The 24,860-nt window shown below is 39.0% G+C and overlaps 1 protein-coding gene and 1 long non-coding RNA gene across 3 annotated transcripts; one reads left to right on the top strand and one right to left on the bottom strand.

Moving 5' to 3' along the window:
• Positions 1-565: 565 nt before the first annotated feature.
• LOC104097111 (probable serine/threonine-protein kinase PIX13) lies at positions 566-6,855 on the bottom strand. 2 transcript variants are annotated; one of them, XM_033656381.2, is made up of 7 exons: positions 6,132-6,855; positions 5,441-5,763; positions 3,622-3,757; positions 3,396-3,538; positions 2,158-2,281; positions 772-1,193; positions 566-671 (listed from the first exon to the last, which is right to left on the bottom strand). In XM_033656381.2, the coding sequence occupies exons 1-6, from the start codon at positions 6,214-6,216 to the stop codon at positions 775-777; spliced, it is 1,230 nt and encodes a 409-aa protein (XP_033512272.1). In that variant the 5' UTR covers positions 6,217-6,855; the 3' UTR covers positions 566-671; positions 772-774. The 2 variants fall into 2 exon arrangements, with proteins under 2 accessions (XP_033512272.1, XP_070052310.1); XM_070196209.1 differs by having other exon boundaries at positions 566-1,193.
• Positions 6,542-11,350, top strand: LOC138906710 (uncharacterized). Its single transcript, XR_011414295.1, has 2 exons — positions 6,542-6,646; positions 11,105-11,350. It is a non-coding gene; the product is annotated as an uncharacterized lncRNA (long non-coding RNA).
• Positions 11,351-24,860: the final 13,510 nt, after the last annotated feature.

Genomic DNA, 24,860 nt, shown 5'->3' with positions numbered 1-24,860 from the left:
AACAACAACTCACTTGAATTGAAAGGAGTTTTTCACCTGACAGTACTGCAGTTGTTGATCAACTACCGTCCGCTATTTCACTTGAAAGCAGCATGTTATTTGCATTTCATATAATTTTGGCTTCTAAAATGGTAGATTTGACAAGTTTCTTGCATTGAGAATATAACTATGATGCCTGGGTATTATTAAAGAATGGGTCTGCAGACTATTTTGCCTTTATTAAGAAGATTATGTCGTCTCTTTTTTTCATACGTCTCCAAATTTCAACTAGATTGAACTGACAAAATTTATTTTGATCCGATAATTGCATGATTTATTTATATAAGTGAACCTACTGAAAGTACATCCGTTGGATTTCCATCTATCTTTGTTGTTCCATTAACTTGTAGGATTAAAGGATATTGGAAGACAAACAAGGCACCATATGTGGTCATTTTATGGATTACTATTAGTCCTGCAATGCAATTCACTACTCCAATATATCCTCTTCTTTTTATAAGAGGAGAGTAGCACACAGTCATTTATGTCTAACAAACTATGATCCCAATTGAAAGCTGATTGATCATTTGGTGATAAAAGAATATAAGTATTACTATATAGTAATACATTTTGTGAGTGAGAGGTTACTCCTAGCCTAGCTGTACTGATTGATACCTTCAACAGATGAAATCCTATAATTTCAACACAGACAATACAAAATTTGTTATCCAAAATAATGAATTACAACAAAATCTACAAACAAACTAATTTTTCTTCAGCTCGCATTTGTACCTGTCATCTTCCAGATCCGGCTCTGAATCCATGGTGGCTTGTACCACTTCTCGGTGATTGCTTGTATCGATGAGATGAAGGCTCGGATTTACTTTTGGAAGGTTTTGGTTTCTCCTTCATAGATTCAACTTGTTCCAATACTTCGACTACTTCTTTCATGGAAGGTCTGTTCTTAGGTTCCCCCTCAAGGCATTTTAAACTAAGCTGAGCAGCAACCAATGCCGCCTTTGAACTATATTGGCCTTCCATTCGGGCGTCCATGATGGACCTCAGCTTCCTTTTGTTACAAAGCATTGGTTTCACCCAGTCAACCAAATTATTCTGTCCGCTAGGTCGTTTTGTGTCAAGTGCTCGTAAACCTGTTAAAAGCTCAAGCAATACGACACCAAATCCGTACACATCACTTTTTACGTAGAGATGACCTGTTAACATGACAAGAATCCTTGGATTAATGTGATATAATGAAAATGTTTCTGTGTCTCAGCACTCTGTCAGTAGGATTTTATATAAGAACTGAACCAATAAACAAATTGCTATAACAAGATCATTTTAGTAAAATATATTCGAATAGAGGCGGATAAATGATTTATATCTTATGGGTTCAACTCTATCTTCTTATCATTGAACCACTTGCGCTTTTGAAAGTATAAAAAATCTACCTTCACATTTCATTCCAAAGAAAAGCGGTAAAGCAAATCTTTACGTTCCAAAATTCCAAATTATAGATCATTATATTAACACTAATCCTAAAGATATCTAAAAAAAATACTTAAATTGTTTTACGAGTGAAAAGAAGAAGAAGCTAACCTCTATTAGCTTGTTAGAAAATTGCGTGGAGTTGGGATAAGGGCACCAGAGAATGCATTGTTTGAGTTGGAGTACGTAAAAACTATAGAATAGATGAGCAAACCAAATTATAGGTTGTTTTAGAATATTTTTAAATTTTTAAAAAAAGAGTTCTTGCTTTTTGGGCTTTTATTATTCTTAATAATGAAGTATTAGTCCATAATAGTATTTGCTTTCGTTTATACATTTTCTTGAAATTTCGCTGGAATTGTATTTGCTTATACAGATGTGGTTAAAGTGTCATTTCGAGGATCATATCTGTTAAGGAAAAAAAAAAAGCCAACATCTGTGCGTCCACCCCTGCACTCTGCTCAACGGCAAATCAGGTAAAGCCAGAGTTTGACAAATCAAGACTGGGGCTTCGTTTAGCCTAAAAAATTCAACTCTTGTACATCTATAATTTCAATTTAAATGCATAACAGATCGATGATCAAATTACTGCTAGTGGTTCAAAAAATGTGCATGCACACCTATGTCTATTTCATATGTAGATTCAAGTCTAGTAAAGGGATAAGGGCGCGGCGCATAAATAGTGCTCACCTGTAGCAATGTATTCAGGAGCAGCATAACCGTATGTGCCCATAACACGAGTAGTCACATGTGAGTTCCCATCTGAAGGCCCCACTTTAGCTAAGCCAAAATCTGATAACTTTGCATGGTAATTCTACAAATAGGAAAGCAGAAAACCTTCAAAAGTTGGCCGCTATGCAGATGTACATTAAAATTGGAAAGGAGGAAAAGTTACTGAAGAAGAAACATAGTTGCACTCCTTATCCTTTCAATTTAGTCCCATCGGAAAAGGAAAAACAAGATGAAATTAGATGCAGTGATGTTCATGATATTGAATTGAACAAAACATTCAAATTCAGTAGTATGGATCATCAGATCATTGCATAATGTACACATTCACAGCCTCTGAGAGAAATATTGGGTAACCATATGGAACGGGAAATCCTCTGAAAGCCAAAATATAAGAAATGAATAATTTCAGGAATCCAGCCGATTCTAGGTCTTGTTGTTTCAGTTATGTTAAAGATGAAGGAAAAAGAAAGAGAAAGCAATAAGGGATATGCACTAAGCTATAGCAAGATTCTCTGTACCCTTCAATCAATCACAAGCCTATACTCCAAACAGCAAAAAGGAAAATAAACAATGTCAGTCAAACTACCATTGATTCTAATTACCCAGCTACTAACAAGAAGCAAGCGCATTGGATATGCAACATCTACAAGTCAAATCCAGTGGCATATGCAACACTTTTTTAATTACCGAGAAATCCTAGAGGACCAGTGGCACAATGTTCAAAACTCGGTAAATAATGATGTGCGCCTAACCCAAATATCATGCCCTGCGCTCTTACCACTAGAACAAAGCCCTAATGGGCCAAGGGCAATGGAATATGCATGATTTCGCACAATCGATGTCTATTTATAGTCACTATTCAGTTTGTAGGTGGGTTTAGGTCTAGGATTGTGGTGGTTTTAAGAATTTACTTCGTGTACCAAATTGGTAGGTATTACTTTACATTATTTTCAAGTAGCGTCGAGCTAGTATATGTATACATATTGTTCTTTAGAAATATTATTCACACATACATATAAGAAAAATGCGAAAGAGTGTCTGATGACACCCATTACTAAAGGGTGTCTCCGCCACTGTGTCAACCCAATGTAGCAGTTGTCGCTTCAGTCTAGCCTTGATTTGTCCATATTCTCTTATTATCATGATATACTAGAAAACTGGCCTAACCAAATAAAGTACAAGTTAGCAGACCGTACCCCATCAAGCAGTATGTTGGAAGCCTTGAAATCTCTGTAAATGATCTGCTTTTCTGAAGAATGTAGAAAAGCTAAGCCTCGTGCCGCTCCTATGGCAATTTTGAGCCGCAATTCCCAAGGAAGTGGTTCAATAGCTGTACTCCCTGTAAAGTGACATACCAGAGATCAGTGCACCATATCAATATTTAGCTTGTTTAGGTTGAAATTCTACCACAAAACTTCTTACTTCTGAAAAGATGGTTTTCCAAGCTTCCCTTCGACATGAATTCATATACAAGTAACAGTTCCTTGTCTTCCCAACAATATCCCATCAATTTAACAAGGTTCGGGTGTGAAAGCCTTCCTAAGAAGTTCACTTCTGCCTGCATTTAATTAAACGATTAAGAGTGTTAACCAAAGTATCTAACTATGAATCACAGGTAACATACCAATGTAGAAGTTAGTTGATAAATAAAACAACAACAACAACAAGAAGAAGCCTAGTGTAATCCCAAAAGTGGGATTTGGGAGGGTAGTGTACGCAGACCTTACCTCTACCTTAAGAAGGCAGAAAGGCTGTTTTCGATAGACCCACAGCTCAAGAAAAAAAACAAGAAAAAACTGAAAAGTTCAGGTGCACATTCCTGATATTGAAATAAGGATATATGAAGCCTAACTAAACAAACTGCATCTCTCTCTAAAAGATAAAGGTACGTCCATCTTAACTTCAGGGATGGCAGTGGCAGATAACCTAATACACATGGAAACCCATAATCTTGCTTCAATTTTTATCTCGAATATGAGTTAATTTTGTAAAAGACTGCTTTTTGTTCCTGAATTGACAGGATTTTGGATATCCAGAAGCTGTATTCTTCCTCTTCCACTCAATCAGCTATTTATTTAATATGAAAAGAAACTTTATTTCAGTTTGCTAAGTTTGACCATAAGTTTAGAGAAGTCTTCAATATAATTTGGTTGATAGCTCTTATATATTTCATGTCTCCTCACACAACAATTAACCTGAAGATTTCAATTAAATATTGACCCACTGTACAGTTGTCGAAAATGTTGTCAAGAACAAGGTAACTTGAAGTTACTACAGAATTATTTCAGCAACTAAAATCTTAAACACCTATAGATGAAATTGATGATTATCACAGGAAGCAGATGTGTATAAATTTCTCAAAGTGTGTGATTAGATAAGTAAGATGGGAAGTTTGACACATTATATCATATTGTTGACTCAGTTTTGACAAGATAAGAAATTACTTATCACAAAATCGTTGTTTAATTACAAGCTGCTGCCATTGTGGGAAGAAAAATTGAAAAAATGGCTCAATGTTACACTGGCATCTCAAATAAGTGACAGCAAATGTACAGTGAACCAGAGAATCGAAGAAAAAGTTTTTCTCATACCTTATTAGTTTGGTTGGGGTCTGAATGGAGAAATATGGACTCAAAACAAATCAATAAAAGACTTTATATTCAACGAGTAATTGCGTATAATCAGTACACTTATGTCAACTAGCAAGATCAATGCCTACTTCCAGCTTGAAAACATGCAAATTAAGCAATTCGAATCCTATCAATAACTGATTCAAGACTGAATTGCATTTAAATAACTATAGTCTCAGTACACACATATTTCTACTTTATTTGTTTATTCATTCAACTTTATGGAAGAGTTCATCCATGTAAGAGGCAATCCTAGTTTTCTAAAGCCACATTGTCTAACCATCGACTAGCCCATCGAAGAGTTTACTTGACTAAAGAACCAAAACTGAAAATGTTTCATACATGATAGTACTAGTTAACAAAAAACTGGATACCCAAATTTTCAGCATATTTAACAACCACCACCTCATAATTACCCCTAAATGGTCAGCAACAAGGTAGCCATACTGGCTTATGTGTTTTTGCATTCACGGGCATTTTCCTAGTTTGTGCAAGAGCTCTTTCTCCAACAGCAAAGGTCAAAGTATTGGCTTCTTCGCCAAATGAAGGTCCAACATTGTGCAAAGAAGAAAATGCTTATAATTTGTATCGAAACGTTTCAGTTGTCATACCTGCCACTCTTCAAATCCCTGCATGCTCTCAGAGTTCAACTTTTTTATGGCAACAACCATTCCAGTGCCAACTTTAGTTGGAGTATGGGTCTTCTCATCGACCCAGCCTTTGAATACCGTCCCAAAACCGCCGATCCCCAAAACCGTATCAGACTTGAAATTTCTTGTGGCAGCCTTCAGATCAGAAAAGCTATATGTCTTCAAATTTGGAGTAGGCAATATTTCTCCATTGAAATATGAGTCCTCGCTCGCGGTAGCTGAAAAACGGCTATGCCCAGCACTGCTGCTAGTCGAAAATCCAACACCACTGTTCTTTGATGTATCTACACAAAAAGTACTCCTTTAAATACCAAAGTTCTGATATTTTACATTCCCTTGTGCTCAAATCTATGAACTCTTAAAGGGGCTTTAGCAACTATTATAAAGAACATAAAATTACATCTCCAAATTTATGGTCACAAATTTTCCATATAAACAAAAAGAGAACCCCATTTGGGAATTTGACAGGAAAAAAAAACAGAAAGCACAATATTTACAAAAAGAGTAACTTTAACAAAATCATTCACGAGACTGCTATAAAGAACTAACTATTACTACACAAAGAAACAAGAAAAAAGTGAAATTGGTGAGCACCCAGAAAAGAAAAAGACTATAAAAATGCATATATATACTTGTGCAAAAAAAAAAGTACCTGGGGTTGAAGGTCTAGGTGAGTAGCTGGGGATGGAGCTACTAGGATTTTGGTCACAAATCCCTGATCCAAAACAATTCCCCATCTATCTATTCCCACAAATTTTGCTTTCTCCTTATTATCTTCCACTAAACTACAAAATTGCTGCCATAATTTGCTTCACAAAGTTAAAAGGAGAAATCTTGATTTTATGAAGATGATGAGTTGATGAACTTTTTGTCTGAAAACAGCGTAGTTTAACTTTTTTGACAAATGGTGGAATTTTTGGAAAACTAATATTGTTGTTGAAATAAAGATACTATTACATTATATATGCGCCATTTTTTTTTCCTTTTTTTAACTAACTGTAAACTGCTAGGATTTTACAGTGTGGTTTCCTGGTTTAGCTAGTCTGTTGGTTTTGCAGTTTTGTGATGGTGGCAATAGCTTCAACCAGAAAGAGAGAATGTAGAGAAGGGACAAATCTGAATTCTGAAGACAAGTCAACGGCCGAGTTTATATAGTCGCCATTTTTGGTGCGTCCCCATGTTCTTGCTCTCCATATTATAATTAACGACTTTTTCTTCTTTCTTGTATTTCCTCCTACCCTTTTATTTTCTCATCTTTTATCCATTTACCAAAATGACAAAAATATATTCTTGAATGAACACTTTTTGCCTCATATTTAACAAACCTAATTATTTGATTTAATAAAAAAAATGAGAAAAAAGTTTAAGAAGAAATACCAAGAAAGTTCCGTCAAATCATGAAATTATGCCAAACACCGGAAATAGACTAAAAAGAGAAACTACCTAATCTTTTCATTTTAAAGTGAAAATTACGAGTGCACCCTAGTTGGTCGCCCAGTGTATTCATTTTTTAAAATTTCTTTTTTAACTAGTACTTGAAGTTTAGACAGCTCCCGTCTTTCTCTCCTCTTTCTTCTTCTTCTAGTGATTTTATATGGTATTTGTTAACATATTTTAAGGTAGTTTATGATATTTTACAGTGGTGAGTTGTTGTGCCACTTTATTTTTTATTATTGCTTAGGGTTTCTTTTTCTTCTTTTTCATAATTGCAAAATAAGTTCGTTAGATTTATTGTTGTTTTGACAAATTGATGATTGAGGTTTGTTCTTGATGATATTTAGAGGCCATGTTTCAAATTTGAGCTCATTTGGAGTAGATTTAGTAGTTAAATCGTATATTGAATTGTTAAAATTCGAAAAATAAATTTTTGTTCACGAAAACGTTGGTTGCACTTCAGACCTATTTGGCCTTAGTGCATCTAAAGAGCATTTTTTTCACTTAAGACTAATTGGCCTCAAGTGTATGAAACTTTTGGTTGCACTTCATAACTATTTGGCCTTAAGTGCATCTGAAATGCAATTTTTTCCCGTCAAACTTTTTGTCCTTAAGTGCATGAAACCATTAGTTGCACTTCAGACCTATTTGGCCTTAAGTGCACTAAAATGCAATTTTTTTATTTTAACTTTTTGGCCTTAAGCGCATGAAATCATTGGTTACACTTCAAACCTATTTGGTCTTAAGTACACCTGAAGTGCAGTTTTTCACTTCAGACCTCTCTGACCTTAAGTGCATGAAAATACTTATAGCACTTCAGACATGTTTGTCCTTAAGTGCATCTATAACGACCCGACCGGTCGTTTTGAGAATTATCGTCCCGTTCGGTGGCTTAGATCTCGAGTAGCTTCGTACTATGACTTGCGTGTATGATCAGATTCAATTTTGGGTGATTCGGGATTGATTTGGAAGAATGATTCTTGTTTTAAAAGCTTAAATAGTAAGAGTTGTCCCGAATTTGACTTTTGTGTAGACGACTCCAAAATGATATTTTGATGATTCCAATAATTTCGTATGATGATTTTACACTTAGGCGTATGTACGAATTTGGATTTGGAGGTCCGTAGGTTGATTTGATGCATTTTGGCGAAAGTTGGAAAAGTTGAAGGTTTGGAAGCTTGAGAGGTTTGATTGGGAGTTGACTTTGTTGATATCGGGCTCGGATTGTGATTCCGGGAGTTGGTATAGCTTCATTGTGTCATTTGGTACTTGCACGCAAATTTTGAGGTTCTTCTGGGTTGGTTTGATATGTTTCGGCATTAGATTTAGCAGTTGAAAGTTCGTTAGTTCATTAGACTTGAATTGAGGTATGATTCGTAGTTTTAATGTTGTTTGATATGATTTGCAGTCTCGAGCACGTCCGCGTTATGTTATGGAACTTGTTGGTATGTTCGGGCGGGGTCTAGGGGGTTGGGGTGTATTTCGAATGAGCTACAGGTCATTTTTCTATGTTTTTGAACTACTGGTTATGATATCTGATGTTCTTCATCGCGATTACGATGAAGCAAACGCTTTCGCGTAGAGTTACTGTGGAGGCAGGCATTTTGTTCTTCGCGGTCGCGAAGAGGCGATCGCGTTTGCGAAGCATGGAAGATTGTTTCCTTCGCGTTCGCATAAAAAGTATCACGATCGCGTATACGAATGCCAGGAAGGGACATTAGGGGTTTTGTTGTCCACGTTCGCGTGAGGGACACCTCATTCGCGTAGCGTGTTGGAGACTGTCTGTCGCGTTCGCTACTATGTTCACGCGTTTGCGAAGAACGTTTGGGAAGTTGTTGATATTTGGCTTCGCGATCGCAATGGGTAAACACCTGGGCAGAATATAAAGTACTATATTTCAAGGGTTATGATATTTTATCACTTTTTGAGTTAGAGAACTCGATTTTGGGCGATTTTGGAGGGAATTTTCATAATTTGGATTGGGGTAAGTATTCTTGACCCGGATTTGATTATTTCATGATTCCATCCTTATTTTTATCATTTAATTATTGATTTGAATTGGAGAAATTAGAGATTTTTGTAAAAACTTTCTAAAACACAAAAATGATGATTTTATTGGTTTTGTCGGGTTCCGAGGTACGGGCCCGGGGTTGACTTTTTAGTTTTCATTAAAGATCGAAGCTTTATTGTGTTTCCTATGGATTTTATTTATGACATTAAGTTATTTTGGCTAGATTCGAGCAGTCTGGAGGTTGTTTCACACAAAGTCTTTTTAGAGTATTGATTTAGCTTCTTTGAGATAAGTATCTTGGCTAACTTTGTGTGAGAGAAACTACCACCCCATAGGATTTGGTTTAATTGCACTATTTGAATTATGTGGAAGACGTGTACAAGAGGTGACGAGTGTGTACACGACCTTAAATAAAAAAATTGACAGGATTAGACTCTTAGGCTTCTTATATGCATTTAATTGAAGTTGTCATTACACGTTCTACATTCTTTTGTTAAGTTTATTCTTTCATGTATATTTGAAATTGTTAGCACATGAGATATCTTTTATTTGTCAAGTTTACTCTTATATGCTTTATTTGAAGTTGTTATCTCTTTTATTGTAATGTGGCCTCCTTTATTGTTGAGTTATTCTTAATTGAAATTGTTGTTACATGATACCCTTTCGTTGTCGGGTTATTCTCATGCATTTAGACGTAGTTTCTAGTTCATGCCATCTCTTTCATTGTTAGCTTTTGTCATACACTAGAATTCGAAGTTTGCCATTTCATGAAAATACCTTTATTATTGAGTTTATTCTTAAGTAATTAATTGAAGTTGAAGTCATTGAAAGTCATTAACCTGTTTTAGTTGAAGTTGTTGTTTAATGTGGTATTGTTCATTGTTGAGTTACTTTCCCCGTTCATTTTGTTGCTGTTGAAATTTTGTATACATCGCGTTTGAGTCGTGGGCTATGTGTTGTGGTGATATCGATATTGTTGTTGTTAAGAGGTTGTGGCCTATGGGTACTTGTGGTACGAGTTGATATGCCGTATTGTTGTGATGATATCACATGTGAATTGGTTATGTGGATTGATTGTCGTTATGCGGAGCATAAGGGTAACATCTCACTCGTGATGATTGTGCAGAGTGATACGGGTGGCTATTATATATTGTCAGGGCGGAGTTAATACCGATGGCTATTAGAGTGATACAGGTGACTAATGATATTGTCAGGGTGATACGTGTGGCTATCGGAGTGATACAGGTGGCTAATGATATTGTCAGGGCGGAGTGATACAAATGGCTATCAGAGTGATATGGGTGGCTATTATGTTAAATGTCTGGGCGGAGCGATAATGGTGACTATTATGATGTTATCAATATGGAGAGATAAGGGTGGCTACGTCACGGATGATATGTGATGACATGAGGGTATTATGTTTGATGATATTCGTGTGATGGTGTGATTTTCCTTGTTTATGTCATGCTACTGGTTGTGTTGCTTTCAATGATCTACTTGATATATTTGATATTACTTATTGATGTGGAATGTATTAGTACACTCGCACAAGCATACACCATAGCATGCCGTTTACACAGGTTCAAGAGTATGAAACTTGACATTCATTGACCATGTCCATGTATTTTTGTTTTATCAGCTTCCATTATGAAAGTAAGCATGTGACCATGCCGGGGAGATTGTGGTATTAAGCCTCTGACCACGCCAGCGGATTGTCATTGTGAGACTGTGACCATGCCGGGCATATTGAGATATTGGTACGTGAGTTGTCCATGCGTTGGTAATTGATAATGGGGGCACGAGGTGCCGTGAACATTTGATTTGTGATTTGGGACTCGTGACTTGTGATTTTGGGATGAAGTATCCTGGAGTAATATGGTTGTGAGACTTGTTTTAGGATGGCTTGATTAGTTGGTTGTCACTGTTTTGCTTATTTGGTTTCACTGGTGCTTTAACGATGTTCTAATTATTTTACTGTTTATATCACATGTTATTCCTTGTTGCCATTTACTGATTCTTGCTTTCATTATTAGCTTTATACTTATATATTGCACATGTTATTATGACTAGTAGGTGTCTTGACTTGTACCTCGTAACTATTCCACCGATGTTAGTCTTGATACTTATTGGTGTACTCACCGTGGTGTACTTAAAGTACACTTCTGCTCATTTGTGTGCAGATCTGGGTATTGGAGATAACAGACTCAGGCAGAGTTAGCTTCTTGATCGCGAGGATTCAAGGTGTAGCTGCTTGGTCGTCGCAGTCCCTTGGAGTCCTTTTTCTTTTGATTGCACTGTTAATTCGATATTCGAACAATATTGTATTTTTTTTAACGATATTTCTATGTATTCAGCTAGAGTTCGTGACTCTGTATTACCCAGTCTTGGGAGGGTTGTTATGATTATCGCCGCGCAGGTTTGTATCACCATTATTTCGGCTTTTATATTATACTCTGCTTTAAAATATCGTTGTTAAACTGGTTTAACTTTTCTAAGTAAATGGCTTACCTAGTCTTAGAGACTAGGCGCCAGCACGACACCTATGGCGGGATTTTGGGTCGTGACAACATCTTAAGTACAATTTTGCATTTTAGACTTAATTGGCCTTAAGTACATTACACTTCAGACTAATTTTTTTATAATTTCAGACCCGATTAGTCTGAAGTTGAACGTAAAGTGAGTAGATTTGTAAATATTTTTACAAATAGGTATAGCTTCAATTGTAATCCCAAAACCGGGTATTGATGCAAAATCCCCATTTGAAAGCAAAAATACTACCAATATTAATAATTTCAGCCAAATACTACTAATATTAGCCCTAATCCTTTTTGTGACTAACGCTTCTCTACTGAGCCATACCTAATTATTGACGTTAAAGAAAGAAACAATAATTGCAACAAGGTTGTTTCAAGATTTATACAACCAAATCGAATAATCTTCTTTTAATAACCATAGCAAAGTTGAGGATCAAAATAATACTGGATATTTTTTAATCTTCTGTTGATCAACTTGCTATATTGTGGCTTCTATAGCGTTGCAGACAATCAAATATGTCAACATTAATAAATTTTTAGTTCCTAAAGTTCCATCCCAACAACCTTGAGCATAGCGAAGTATTGAATTTATGGTAATAGTATACGGGTAAAATCGGGGTAGTAAATACACTGATTTTCGATGAGGTAAACGAAGCAAGAACATGACTGCCAGGAATCAGAATCGAAGCTAGGATCCTCTCGCTTCAAGTCCCGAGCAAAACACTTGCCTTCGGAACCATCGAGACCACGCCCCCCGGTTCGATTCGAGTTCCGAGACCTCAGAGAGCATTACCAAGTGACCAGGCACGATTAACAAAGGGTTGTGATATCCGTATCGAATCGGATATCACGACGTGAAACTCGACCCGTATGAGCGGTAGATCAGTGATTAGCAATGAGGAAGTTTTTTACCTTTTTTAGAATTATACTTAGGGTAAAACTCCTCTACTATATAAATGGGAAGCTGATTATTCATTAGGGACATTGTAACACGCATATCAAGGCAATATACATCTGTTCTCTCTATTTCTTAAAGTTATTCAAAGTTCTTGCTTTGTTTTCATAAGTGTTAGCTCGGAACCAAAGGCAGATTTCTTGTTAACCCGTTAACCGAGCCCGGATTCATTATCATCATTAGTTTGGCTATTTACTCTATCTTTATTTGCCTACCTAACGTCATTAATTACTTGTATTGAATTAGTCCACATATTCTTAAAACCGCATATAAATTTAATTGGTATCCATCTTTAAGGGTAAACAGTTGGCGCCCACCGTGAGGCTAAGGATAATAGTGGTAATTTGATACAAATTTCCACAACGCACTCTATTTTATGCTCGTTCTTTGAGATTTTAATTTCAGGTCAACTTAAGAATGTCAAACTCTCAATCTGCTCACTTGAACGTTGATGCTAGGTCTGGCCACCATGGCGAAAATAACAATATAGTTCCTAGCAACGAGGTGCCCCCTATTGATCCCAAGGGAGTCCCGGTTGCGGACCCAATCGATGCCAACTCACATATGACTATCGATGCAAATCTGCTGACCGACCCCGAGAACAACGTTCGTGGAGAAGTCTGATCAACAGCCCTGGGTACGCACGACGGTGAAGGCAACGAGATCAATCTGCAAGTGATCTTCGAAATGTTACAAGCTCAACAAGTGGCGATAGCCCAACTGCAAAACCAAAGCCACGCTCCCAGCAGAGTTGGCCCCCAACCATCCCAGGAAAATACCCGAAGGAATGAACAAACCCCGGAAAGGCTAGGTGAAGTTGAACCCAGGACCAACCCCGAAATAATAAAGATGCTTAAAGAACTGACAAATCAGGTGGAATCGGGGGATAGAATATTGAAGCCAACGACAAAAAAGTGGAGACCTATAACTCCAGAGTTGATCAAATCCCAGAAGCACCCCCGATATTGAAAGGCGTAGATTCCAAGAAATTTGCCCAAAAGCCATTCCCCGCCAAGCGCGGCACCGAAACCAATCTCAAAGAAGTTTCGTATGTCCGAAATTCTAAAATATAACGGAACCACAGATCCAAATGAACACGTGACCTCCTACACATGTGCAATCAAGGGAAACAACTTAGAAAATGATGAAATCAAGTCGGTTTTGCTGAAAACGTTCGGAGAAACCCTGTCAAAAAGAGTAATGATATGGTATCACAACTTACCCCATAAATCTATTGATTCATTTACTATGCTTGCAGATGCCTTTGTAAAAGCTCACGCCGAGGCCATCAAGGTCGAGACTAGAAAAATGGACCTTTTCAAAGTAAAACAAAGAGATAATGAAATGCTCAAGGAATTCGTGTCGAGGCTCCAAATGGAACAGATAGACCTGCCCCGGGTTGTGAATGATTGGGCCGTTCAGGCATTCACTCAAGGACTCAACCCCCAAAGCTCCTTGGCTTCACAACAGCTGAAACCGAATTTGATAGAATACCCGACGGTAACCTGGGTCGATGCCTATAACAGGTATCAAATTGAAAATCAGAGTCAAGGATGATCAACTTGGGGGCCCCTCCGAGTCCGTTTATCCCATCAGAACTAATGACTGGTCTAAGAGAGTCATCGATCATGAACCACGACCGAATAGAGATAGGTATCAACTGTATAATGGAGATTGAAGGGGTAACATATTTGGTCCTAACACTATGAGAAATGAAAAAAAGGAACGATCGAGGCCACAGTAGGCGGGGACTCATGGGAAAAATCGTTTCGACAGGCCATTCGAGGCTAGGGAGGCACCGAGATTATCGGAATATAACTTCAATGTCGATGCTTCCAGTATCGTATCTGCCATCGGCGCATCAAAGATACCAAGTGGACTCGACCATTGCAATCTGACCCTACTCAAAGAGACCCTAACTTGATGTGTAAGTATCATGGCACCACAAGACCGAGGATTGTCGACAACTAAGAGAAGAAGTGGCTCGGTTATTCAACAACGGGTACCTCCAGGAACTTTTGAGTGACCGAGCCAAAATCATTTCTAGAATAGGAACTCCAACAAACAGACTGAATAAGAGGAACCTCAGCACGTCATTAACATGATCATTAGTGGATTCGACGTCCCCCAGAGGCTAATGCTAAAGTGCACTAAGGTGTCCATCATAAGGGAAAGATGAATCCGAGATTATATACCGGAGGAGACCACCTCTTTCAACGATGAGGACGATGAAGGCATCGTGCAACCGCATAATGATGCACTAGTAATATCTGTACTCATAAGTAAATCTCAAGTTAAGTGCGTGTTAATTGATCCAGGTAGCTCGGCCAATATCATCAGATCGAGGGTCGTAGAGCAGCTGGGTCTACAAGACCAGATAGTGCCTGCAGTGCGAGTTTTAAACGGATTCAACATGGCATTCAAAACTACTAAAGGGGAGATAACCCTGCTGGTGAACACCGTCGGGACCATTCAGGAAATTAAGTTTTATGTGATTGAAGGGGATATGAGATATAATGCTCTATTCAGAAGGTCATAGATTCACAACATGAGGGCAATACCCTCGACACTACACTAGGCACTGAAGTTCCTCACACCGGGAGGGATCAAGATGGTTTACGGAGAACAACAGCCCGAAAAAGAAATGTGGTGATCCATATGTCCGCACTCTCGACATCAAAGAATTTGGAGCCGGTTAAGAAGTAAGAAACTAAATAGCCATCACCTACACCGGCCCCCACCGGACTAGAGAACCAAGAAGCAGGCGACGATGATGATTATGAAGTTCCTAGGTCGTTCATCACCCCTGGCGATTTTGACGCCACCAAATCAACGGTCGAGGAACTTGAGCAAGTCGTATTGATCGAACATTTGCCTGATTGAAGGTATACCTAGGCATGGGTTTAACTCCCTAGCATAGGAAAAAACTCATTAAATTCCTTTTATCTAGCATAGATTGTTTCGCTTGGTCCCATCTTGATATGACAAGGATCCCGCCAGAAATAATCACTCATAAGCTAAGCTTGGATCCGAAGTTCCACCCAGTTAAACAAAAGAGGAGGCCTCAGTCCGAAGTCTAGCATGAATTCATCAAAGACGAGGTATCCAAACTCCTTAAAATAAGTTCCATTCAGGAATTTAAGTACCCGAATTGGTTGGCTAATGTAGTAGTAGTGCCTAAAAGGAAATAATTTAAGAATATGCGTAGATTACAAAGACGTGAACAAGGTGTGCCCCAAAGACTCTTTTCCTTTGCCTAACATCGATCTCATGATCTATACAATGGTCGGACACGAGATACTCAGCTTTCTCGACGCCCATTTCGGGTACAACCAAATCTGGATGGACCCGAGCGATCAAGAAAAAACTTTCTTTATCACTAAATATGGTAATTATTGTTATAACGTAATGCCATTTGGACTAAAAAATGTTGGTGCCATTTATCAACACCTAGTAAACTGGATGTTCGAAGAACAAATAGGAAAATCAATGGAAGTTTATATTGACGACATGTTAATTAAGTCCATGCGAGCAGAGGACCATTTGAAACACTTGCAGGAAACCTTTGACACATTGAAGAAATATAATATGAAGCTGAAATGGGAGAAATGCCCATTCGGGGTCGGATTCGGGAAGTTCCTTGGATTCATGGTGTCCAATCGAGTATAGAAGACATCACCGTAGTGGACAATATCAAGGTCGTTCAGAGGCTAACTGGGCGTATATCTGCCCTGGGCCGGTTCATATCGAGGTCTTCCGATAAGAGAAACCGGTTCTTCTCATTATTGAATAATAATAATAACTTTTCTTGGTCCCCGGAATGCCAACATGCCTTGGTGGAATAACTCAAACGGTTTCTTTCGAGTCCACCCTTGCTCCATACTCCGAAGACAGACGAGCAGTTGTACCTGTACTTAGCGATATCCGAGGTAGCGGTAAGTGGAGTCTTAGTCTGGGAAGAGAAAGTACGCAATTTCCTATCTATTATGTTAGTAGAACTCTAGGCGAGACCGAAACAACAAGGTATCCTCACCTAGAAAAAATGGTGCTCTCTTTTATTAAGCGCCTTCAAAAGGTTAAAGCTGTGTTTACAATGCCACCCCATATGCGTCGTAACTTCTTACCCACTAAGGAATATAATGCACAAACCCGAGCATTCAGACCGGTTGGACAAATTGGCCGTAGCAATTAGTGGTTATGATATCGAAAATTGACCCCGGACTGCCATCAAATAACAAATTTTGGCAGACTTCGTGGCCGACTTTATGCCGGCCTTAATACCCAAAGTCAAAAGGAATTGTTGTTAACCTCGGGGACTTTCTCGGGAATCTGGACCCTTTTACGGACGGTGCCTCGAACGCAAAGGGGTTCGGACGCGGCATCGTGTTGAAGCCGCCTATGGATAACGTAGTTAGGCAATCTATTAGAACTATGCAATTGACTAACATTGAGGTCGAGTACGAAGCCATGATTGCAGGCCTCGAATTGGCTAAAATCTTGGATGGCGAGGTGGTCGAAGCTAAATGTGACTCCATCCTTGTGGTAAATCAAGTCAATGGGACGTTTGAAGTAAAAGTAGAACGAATGCGATAGACAAATTGCAGGTAACACTACATCAATTCAAGGAATGGACCCTACAACACGTACCCCGAGATCATCATATAAATCGAGGATTTGGCCATTTCCTCCATATTTTGAGTTGTAGACCTCGATTTTGGGAGATGTCTAGTGGGTGTTTTAAGACAATCATTGAGGTAAATGTTCTTCACCTAGAATTTATTATATTCCATGATTATATCTTTATTTTTATCATTAAATTAGTATTTTGAGTTGAGGAAAAATGAGGATTTCGAAGAAAACTTTCAAAATGTAAAATGATGATTTGAGAGACGAAATGGTATTGGAATTGATAATTTTAGTATGGTTGAACTCGTATTGGAATGGGTGTTCGGTCTTTGTGCATTTTGTCGGGTTCCGAGATGCGGACCCGAGTGTCGACTTTTGGGTTGATTATTAGTTTTTGATAAAGATTGAGGCTTTATGATCCTAAATAGTTTCTTATGAGTTTTATTTATGCTTTGAAGTTATTTTGGCTAGATTTGAGCAGTCCGGAGGTCATTTCACTCGAGAAGTTTGTTTTAGAGTGTCGGTCTATCTTCTTTGAGGTAAGTACCTTGCCTAACCTTGTGGGGGGAACTAAGGGGGGGGACTATCCCTTAGGATTTGAGTCTTTTATGCTAATTGTATCATGTAAAGTCCGTGTACGTGAGGTGAGGAGTACGTGCGTGGGCTTATTTGTGGAAAATTGATCTTTTAGGGCTCGTAGGTTTTTATGTTCATTAGATATGAAGTTGTTTTATTATGTTAAGTTTTTTCCCATTTACTGGTTTCACCTATACGTGTTTTATTTGGAATTAATTGCTTCATGTTCCACTCTTATTATCTATTTGATTCTTGTGTGCTTTAGTTGAAGTTGTTGCCTCTTCGATTGCCATGCTATCCTTTCCTAACTTATTATCTTTATTTGAAATTATTATTATCTCTTTTGTAGTTGTTTATCCTTAATTAAGGCCATAATTATCCTTTCCCTTGCTTATCCTTAATTGTAATTGTTGTGCCTCTTTCGTGAGTGCTAAATCCTAAATGAGTTAGTTATCCTTTATCATAGTTGCGTTATCCTTATTTGGAATGATCGACTCGTGATATCTCCCTTGTTGTTGAATTTCACTTATGTGGAGGTCATTGCTACACCATATCTCTTCCTTGTTGAGCTATTGTTAGGTGGTATCGTTATTCTCTATTGTGTCTTTCCTTGTGAGTTCGTTTGTTGTTGTACTTGTTGTTGTGATGCATGAGGTTTATACCGTGCGGTTATTGTTGAGATGCATGAGGTTTCTGCCGTGTGGTTATTATTATGATGCACGAGATTTCTGTCATGCGGTTATTATTGTGATGCTCGAGGTTTCTTCCGTGTGGATGTTATGGTGTTGCTCGAGGTTTCTGCCATGCTATTGTTACTATTGATATTTGCACATGCGGCATGATAAGGCAAGCTATATATGTGGGTTGCGCATGTGGCGAAACGAGGTGGGAACTTTATTATGCACGTGTGGCGAGGCAAGGTGGGCATTTACTTTATTATTGCGCACGTGGCGAGACAAGGTGGGCTATGTCAGATATTGATTGTGATGACTTGTGATGGCCTGAGGGCATTGTTATTGTTGATTATTTATGTAGTGGTGTACCTACTCTATGAGAGTTATACCGTGTTCATTTCGTGGTGATCATCTCTTATGTGTCATTCATTGTTTCTATTCTTATTAGCTTGCCTGAACTGTGATAGGATATTGGCACAAGCATACACGTAGTTAATCACCCCTTACGATTCAACAAAATGGATACTTGTGTTATTGATAATTTCTACACACCCTCGTCTGGTTCTATTGGTGCGTGCATCGTCTGTGCAGTTATTAACTGTAATGAGGGCACAGGATGCCAAGTGTTTAGGGTTCACAAATTAGAACCAGTGAATTATGAATATTTTAAGGTTCGGTACCTCGTGGACATTATTGGATAAAACCTGGTGTGAAAGTGGTTATTCTCATCTAGTTGCTACCTGTCATTCCTTTAATTATTTCCACTGGATTTAATGGAGACATTTGTACTTATCTTCGAGAGGATACGCACTTCCTTCATTCCTATCGTGCGAATTTATTGGTCTCTACGTTTGAGCCTTTATCATTCCATTCTCACTGATGGTGAGGAAATGAGTTGCAGTTACTGATGATGCTGCCCCCGGAGCAAGTGTCTCTAGGGGCAGAGGTAGAGGCTGAAGAGGAGCACGTGTCGTAGTTGGGGCACCTACCAGAGCAATAGTTGAGGAGCCGCCAGTAGCTCCGGTTGGGAAATAGGTACCGGAGGCGCCTGCTGTTAACCCCCAGACTTCAGGAGACTTTAGCACAGTTCTTGCGCATGTTTAGTACATTGGCTCAGGCAGGATTGATTCCGGTTGCACCAGTTACTTTACAAACCGAGGGAGGAACTCAGACTCCCATCACCCATACTCCAGAGTAGCGAGTTCATGTTAGTGAGGTTCCAGGTGTCATGGCGACACAATATGTGGTTTGAATTCAGCCCGTGGTTAGGGAAGCAACATTTGAGGAAGAACAACTTAGACTTGCAAGGTTCAAGAAGTATGATCCTCCTACTTTCAGTGGTTTGTTTTCAGAGAGTGCACAAATATTTCTAGAGGAGTGCCACCGTATTCTCCGTACTATGGGTATTGTGGAGACGAGTGGGCTTGTTTTTACTATGTTTCAGCTTAGGGGAGTAGCTTATCAATGGTGGCAGGCGTATGAGTTGGGTCGCCCGGTCGAGGAAGCTTCACTTACATGGGCTCCCTTTTCAGAGATGTTCCTGAGAGAGTTTGTACCTCAGTCCCTTCATGGTGCATGGCGCACGGAGTTTGAGCAGCTGCACTAGATCGATATGTCAGTATCAGAGTATACCATTAGATTTAGTTATTTGGCCAGACATGCACCTACTTTGGCCGCTACAGTTGGAGAGTGTGTCCGTAGATTCATCGAGGGGCTCAGACATGATATTCGGTTCAGCATGGCTCGGGAGTTAGAGTTAGATGTTTTGTTTCAGTAGGTGGTAAGGATCGCTCGCCGATTGGAAGGCATGTGGGACCAGGAGAGAGAGGATAGGTTGGGCCATGAGAAAGAGGGAAGGCGAGGTCAGGAGATAGAGGGCATGGAGACTAGGAGGCCTCGCAGACCGGAGAGATCTACTAGTTCTTATTTTGGAGGCACGATACGACATGGTAGAGGTTTTGTGGGTCAACCAGTTCAGTTTGCACTTCAGGATTCGCACGGTGTTTCAAATGCTCATAGGCCACAGAGTACCCGTACCGTACACTTTCCACAGCCACGTCATCAGAGAGGTTGCTTTGAGTGTGGAGATACCAGCCACATGGTGAGAGATTGTCCCAGACTCTGGACACATATGTCACATCGGGGTATTCAAGTGAGTAGAGGCCGCCCAAGAGGTGGAGGCCCGCCCCGTTGATGTGTTTCATATAGCAGGCCTGAGGCCACTACGCTAGATGACGTCATACAAGTATGCTTTTGATTTGTTATAGAGGAGCACCATTCGTATTTTGATTCAGTTCTGCTAATCGGGGAGAGTTCCCTTATTCGTTGCTTCACTTATGGGTGAGTTTCATGATTAATACTTTTCTTATGTGTTTATCTCTGTTGGGAGATTCTATAAGTGGTAGCATGTGTCTATCGCTTCGTTTTTATTCATTATTGAGAGTCGAGACTAGAAGTGAATTCTCGTTGTCCATTACGGTACGTTTTGATGTGATTTCTAAATAATGTAATTACGTTTTGTGATTTAGATGCTCTACCAGGGTAAGAGTTCAGTAAGTATTGTGATTTTAATGGCGGAATTGAATTAGTGAAAGGTTTCAGTTGGTATGATGTGTATTCTACTTGTGATTCTGAGTTGAGGGTGAGACCCTCGCGATTTCATGTGATTTGGTGTGTTGGAACTGGGCCGCGTGCCGCGGTGGAAGTTATATCAGGATGAGATCCTTGTGAGTTATTCATACACTTTGATTTTTCCTTGTAAATTGATTCGTAGGATGGTACTGATAGAGAGTCGTGACTATCAAGTTTGTTCGATATTTCTCTTATATGTTTCTCCTTCATTTCCAGTCATCTTCGTATTGTGCTTATTGAGTTTTTAGCTAGCATGGTGTGTGTCCGGTGGCTTTAGATGTGACTTGTTAATTCGGACGAATAACTATGATGTTTTCATGTTTCGTGCATCGTTGTCAGTGTTGTGGAGGTTAGAAATAGTGTTCAAACAGATATGAGGTGAATTGCCAGTGCTGGATTTGATTACGGCAGCTATTGTGATCAAAATTATTATTATGGGCCTATGTGTGATGTGTCACATTGTGTGGTTGTAATTTATAGGTGTAGGCATAAGTGGTTGCAGCTGGTTGAGGCTGATATCGTGTGTGACTGTGGGGATCAGATCTTTTGGAGATGAGCGGATGGTGGAAATTTTGACTCTAAGGCTTATTGGTGTTGGTGGAAGGGATAAATTACAGTTGAGATGGTGTCGTCAGGTTTATGTGGATTAGGGTGACGTGGTGTCACCCACGGGTGTATGTTGGATTAATGCATTAAGTGATTTGATAATATTTGGATGATTCTTGGCACGTTCGAGGATGAACGTTTGTTTAAGAGGGGGAAGATGTAACGATCCGACCAGTCATTTTGAGAATTTAAAGTCCTGTTCAGCGGAATAAGGTCTTGAACAGCTTCGTATAATGTGTTATGACTTGCATGCATGGTTGAGTTCAGTTACCGGATGACTCAGAGTCAATATGGGAGAAGGATTCTAGTTTTGGAGGCTTAAGCGATAAGAGTTGGCCGGATTTGACTTTTGTGTAATCGACTCCGGAATGGGGTTTTGATGATTTCAAGATCTTCGTATGGTGATTTTAAAGTAGGCGTGCGTCCGGATTTTGATTTGGTGGTCCGTAGGGTAATTTGAAGCGTTTCGACGAAAGTTGGAAAAGTTGAAGTTTGGAAGGTTGAGAGGTTTGACCAAGAGTTGACTTGGGTGATATCGGGGTCAGAATGCGATTCCAAGAGTTGGAATAGCTCTGTTATGTCATTTAGGACTTGCCTGCAAAAGTCATTCCAGATTGATTTTATAGGGTTCGGCTCACGTTTTGTAAGTTGGAAGATTTGAAAGTTCATAAATTCAATTCATGGTGCGATTCCTAGTTTCGACATTTGTGGGTGTGATTTGAGACCTCTAACGGGTCCGTATTAGGGTATGGAACTTGATGGTATCCTTGGACGGGGTCTTAGGGGGCCCGAGTGTGTTTCGAACGAGGTTCTGATGGTTTTCATGGTTGTGAACATGTCGAGTTTTTGTGCTTCGCACGCAGGTGCGGCTCTGCTTCTGCATGAGCCTGGTCGCTTCTGCGGTCATAGTGGCCTGGGAACTCGCTTGCTTCTGCAGAGGCTGGCACGAAGGTGCGAAGACCGCTTTTGCAGTACAACGATCGCACCTGCGAAGCAGTTCGCTTTTGCGCTCCTTTTGGCGCTTCTGCGAGGTCACTGGTGCGACTGTAATTCCGCATATGCGGATCCCAGCCCTGGCTAGTTGAGTTCGTAGATACGAATGTTTTCTCGCAAATGCGATAGCGCAGATGCACTTCTTTGTCCGCAAATGCGGAAGTTCTGGGCAGAATTATATAAATCGAGGGTTTGACCATTTCCTCCATATTTTGAGTTGTAGACCTCGATTTTAGGAGATTTCTAGTGGGGTTTTCAAGCCAATCATTGGGGTAAGTATTCTTCACCTAAAATTTATTATATTCCATGATTATATCTTTATTTTTATCATTAAATTAGTGTTTTGAGGTGAGGAAAAATGAGGATTTTGAAGAAAACTTTCAAAATGTAAAATGATGATTTGAGGGACGAAGTGGTATCGGAATTTGATAATTTTAGTATGGTTGAACTCGTATTGGAATGGGTTATCGGGCTTTGTGCATTTTGTCTTGTTCCGAGGTGCGGGTCCGGTGGTCGACTTTTGGGTTGATTATTAGTTTTTGATAAAGATTGAGGCTTTATGATCCATAATAGTTTCTTATGAGTTTTATTTATGCTTTGAAGTTATTTTGGCTAGATTTTAGCCGTACGGAGGTCATTTCACTCGAGAAGTTTGTTTTAGAGTGTCGGTCTATCTTCTTAAGTATGTTGCCTAACCTTATGTGGGGTAACTACCCCTTAGGATTTGAGTATTTTATGCTAATTGTATCATGTAAAGTCCGTGTACACGAGGTGAGGAGTACGTGCGCGGGCTTATTTATGGAAAATTGACCTTTTAGGGTTCATAGACTCTTATGTTCATTAGATATGAAGTTGTTTTATTATGTTAAGTTTTTTTCATGTACTAGTTTCACCTCTACGTGTTTTATTTGTAATTAATTGCTCCATGTTCCACTCTTATTGCCTATTTGATTCTTGTGTGCCTTAACTGAAGTTGTTGCCTCTTCGATTGCCCTGCTATCCTTTCCTAACGGCTTATCTTTATTTGAAATTATTATTATTATTATTATCTCTTTTGTAGTTGTTTATCCTTAATTGAGGCCATGAATATCGTTTCCGTTGCTTATCCTTAATTGTAATTATTGTGCCTCTTTCATGAGTGCTAAATCCTAAATGAAGTTAGTTATCCTTTATCATAGTTGCATTGTCCTTATTTGAAATGATCAACTCGTGATATCTCCATTGCTGTTGAATTGCAATTATGTGGAGGTCATTGCTACACAATATTTCTTCCTTATTGAGCTATTGCTAGGTGGTATCGTTATTTTCTGTTGCTCCTTTCCTTATGATTTCGTTTCTTTGAGTTCTAAAATTCTGAGTTGATTTATTTTGTCGTACTCTTGTGTTATTGTCATTACTGTTGTTGTACTTATTATTGTTGTGCACGAAGTTTCTGTCGTGCGGTTATTGTTGAGATACACGAGGTTTCTGTCGTGCGGTTGTTATTGTGATGCATGAGGTTTCTGTCATGCAGTTGTTATTATGATGCACGGGGTTTCTGCTGTGCGGATGTTATAGTATTGCACGAGGTTTCTGTCGTGCTATTGTTACTATTGATATTTGCACATGCGGCGTGATAATGCGGGCTATATATGTGAGTTTCACATGTGGCAATACAAGGTGAGAACATTATTATGTACGTGTGGCGAGACAAGGTGGGCTATATCGGAAATTGATTTTGATGACTTGTGATGACCTGGGGGCATTGTTATTGTTGATTATTTATGTAGTGGTGCACCTACTCTGTGTGAGTTATACCTTGTTCATTTCGTGGTGATCGTCTCTTATGTGTCATTCATTGTTTCTATTCTTATTAGTTGACCTGAAATGTGATAGGATATTGGCACACACATACACGTAGTTAATCACCCCTAACGATTCAAGAAAATGGATCCTGATGTTATTGATCATTTCTACATACCCTCGCTTGGTTCTATTGGCACGTGTGCCGTCCGTGCAGTTATTAACTGTAATGAGAGAACAAGATGCCAAGTATTTAGGGTTCACAAATTGGAACCCGTGAATTATGAATATTTTGAGGTTCGGTACCTCGTGAACATTATTGGATAAAACCTGGTGTGAAAGTGGTTATTCTCGTCTAGTTGCTACATGTCATTCCTTTAATTGTTTCCACCAGATTTAAACTGTGTTCATGTTACTCTACTGTGTTACTACTTGTTGTGTTCCGCTGCTAATTGTTGTTTCTATTTCTTATTGCAAGTACCATATCGTCGTTGTCATCATGCATAGCTTTATAGAGATATCGTATTCTATTAGTTCTACACTTATACTCGCTCGGGTT

Source organism: Nicotiana tomentosiformis, chromosome 2 (genome assembly GCF_000390325.3).
Source record: "Nicotiana tomentosiformis chromosome 2, ASM39032v3, whole genome shotgun sequence".
In the NCBI taxonomy this organism is placed as follows: domain Eukaryota; kingdom Viridiplantae; phylum Streptophyta; class Magnoliopsida; order Solanales; family Solanaceae; genus Nicotiana; species Nicotiana tomentosiformis.
Note: the sequence above shows the minus strand (reverse complement) of the source record. Positions and strands in the feature narration are given on the sequence as shown.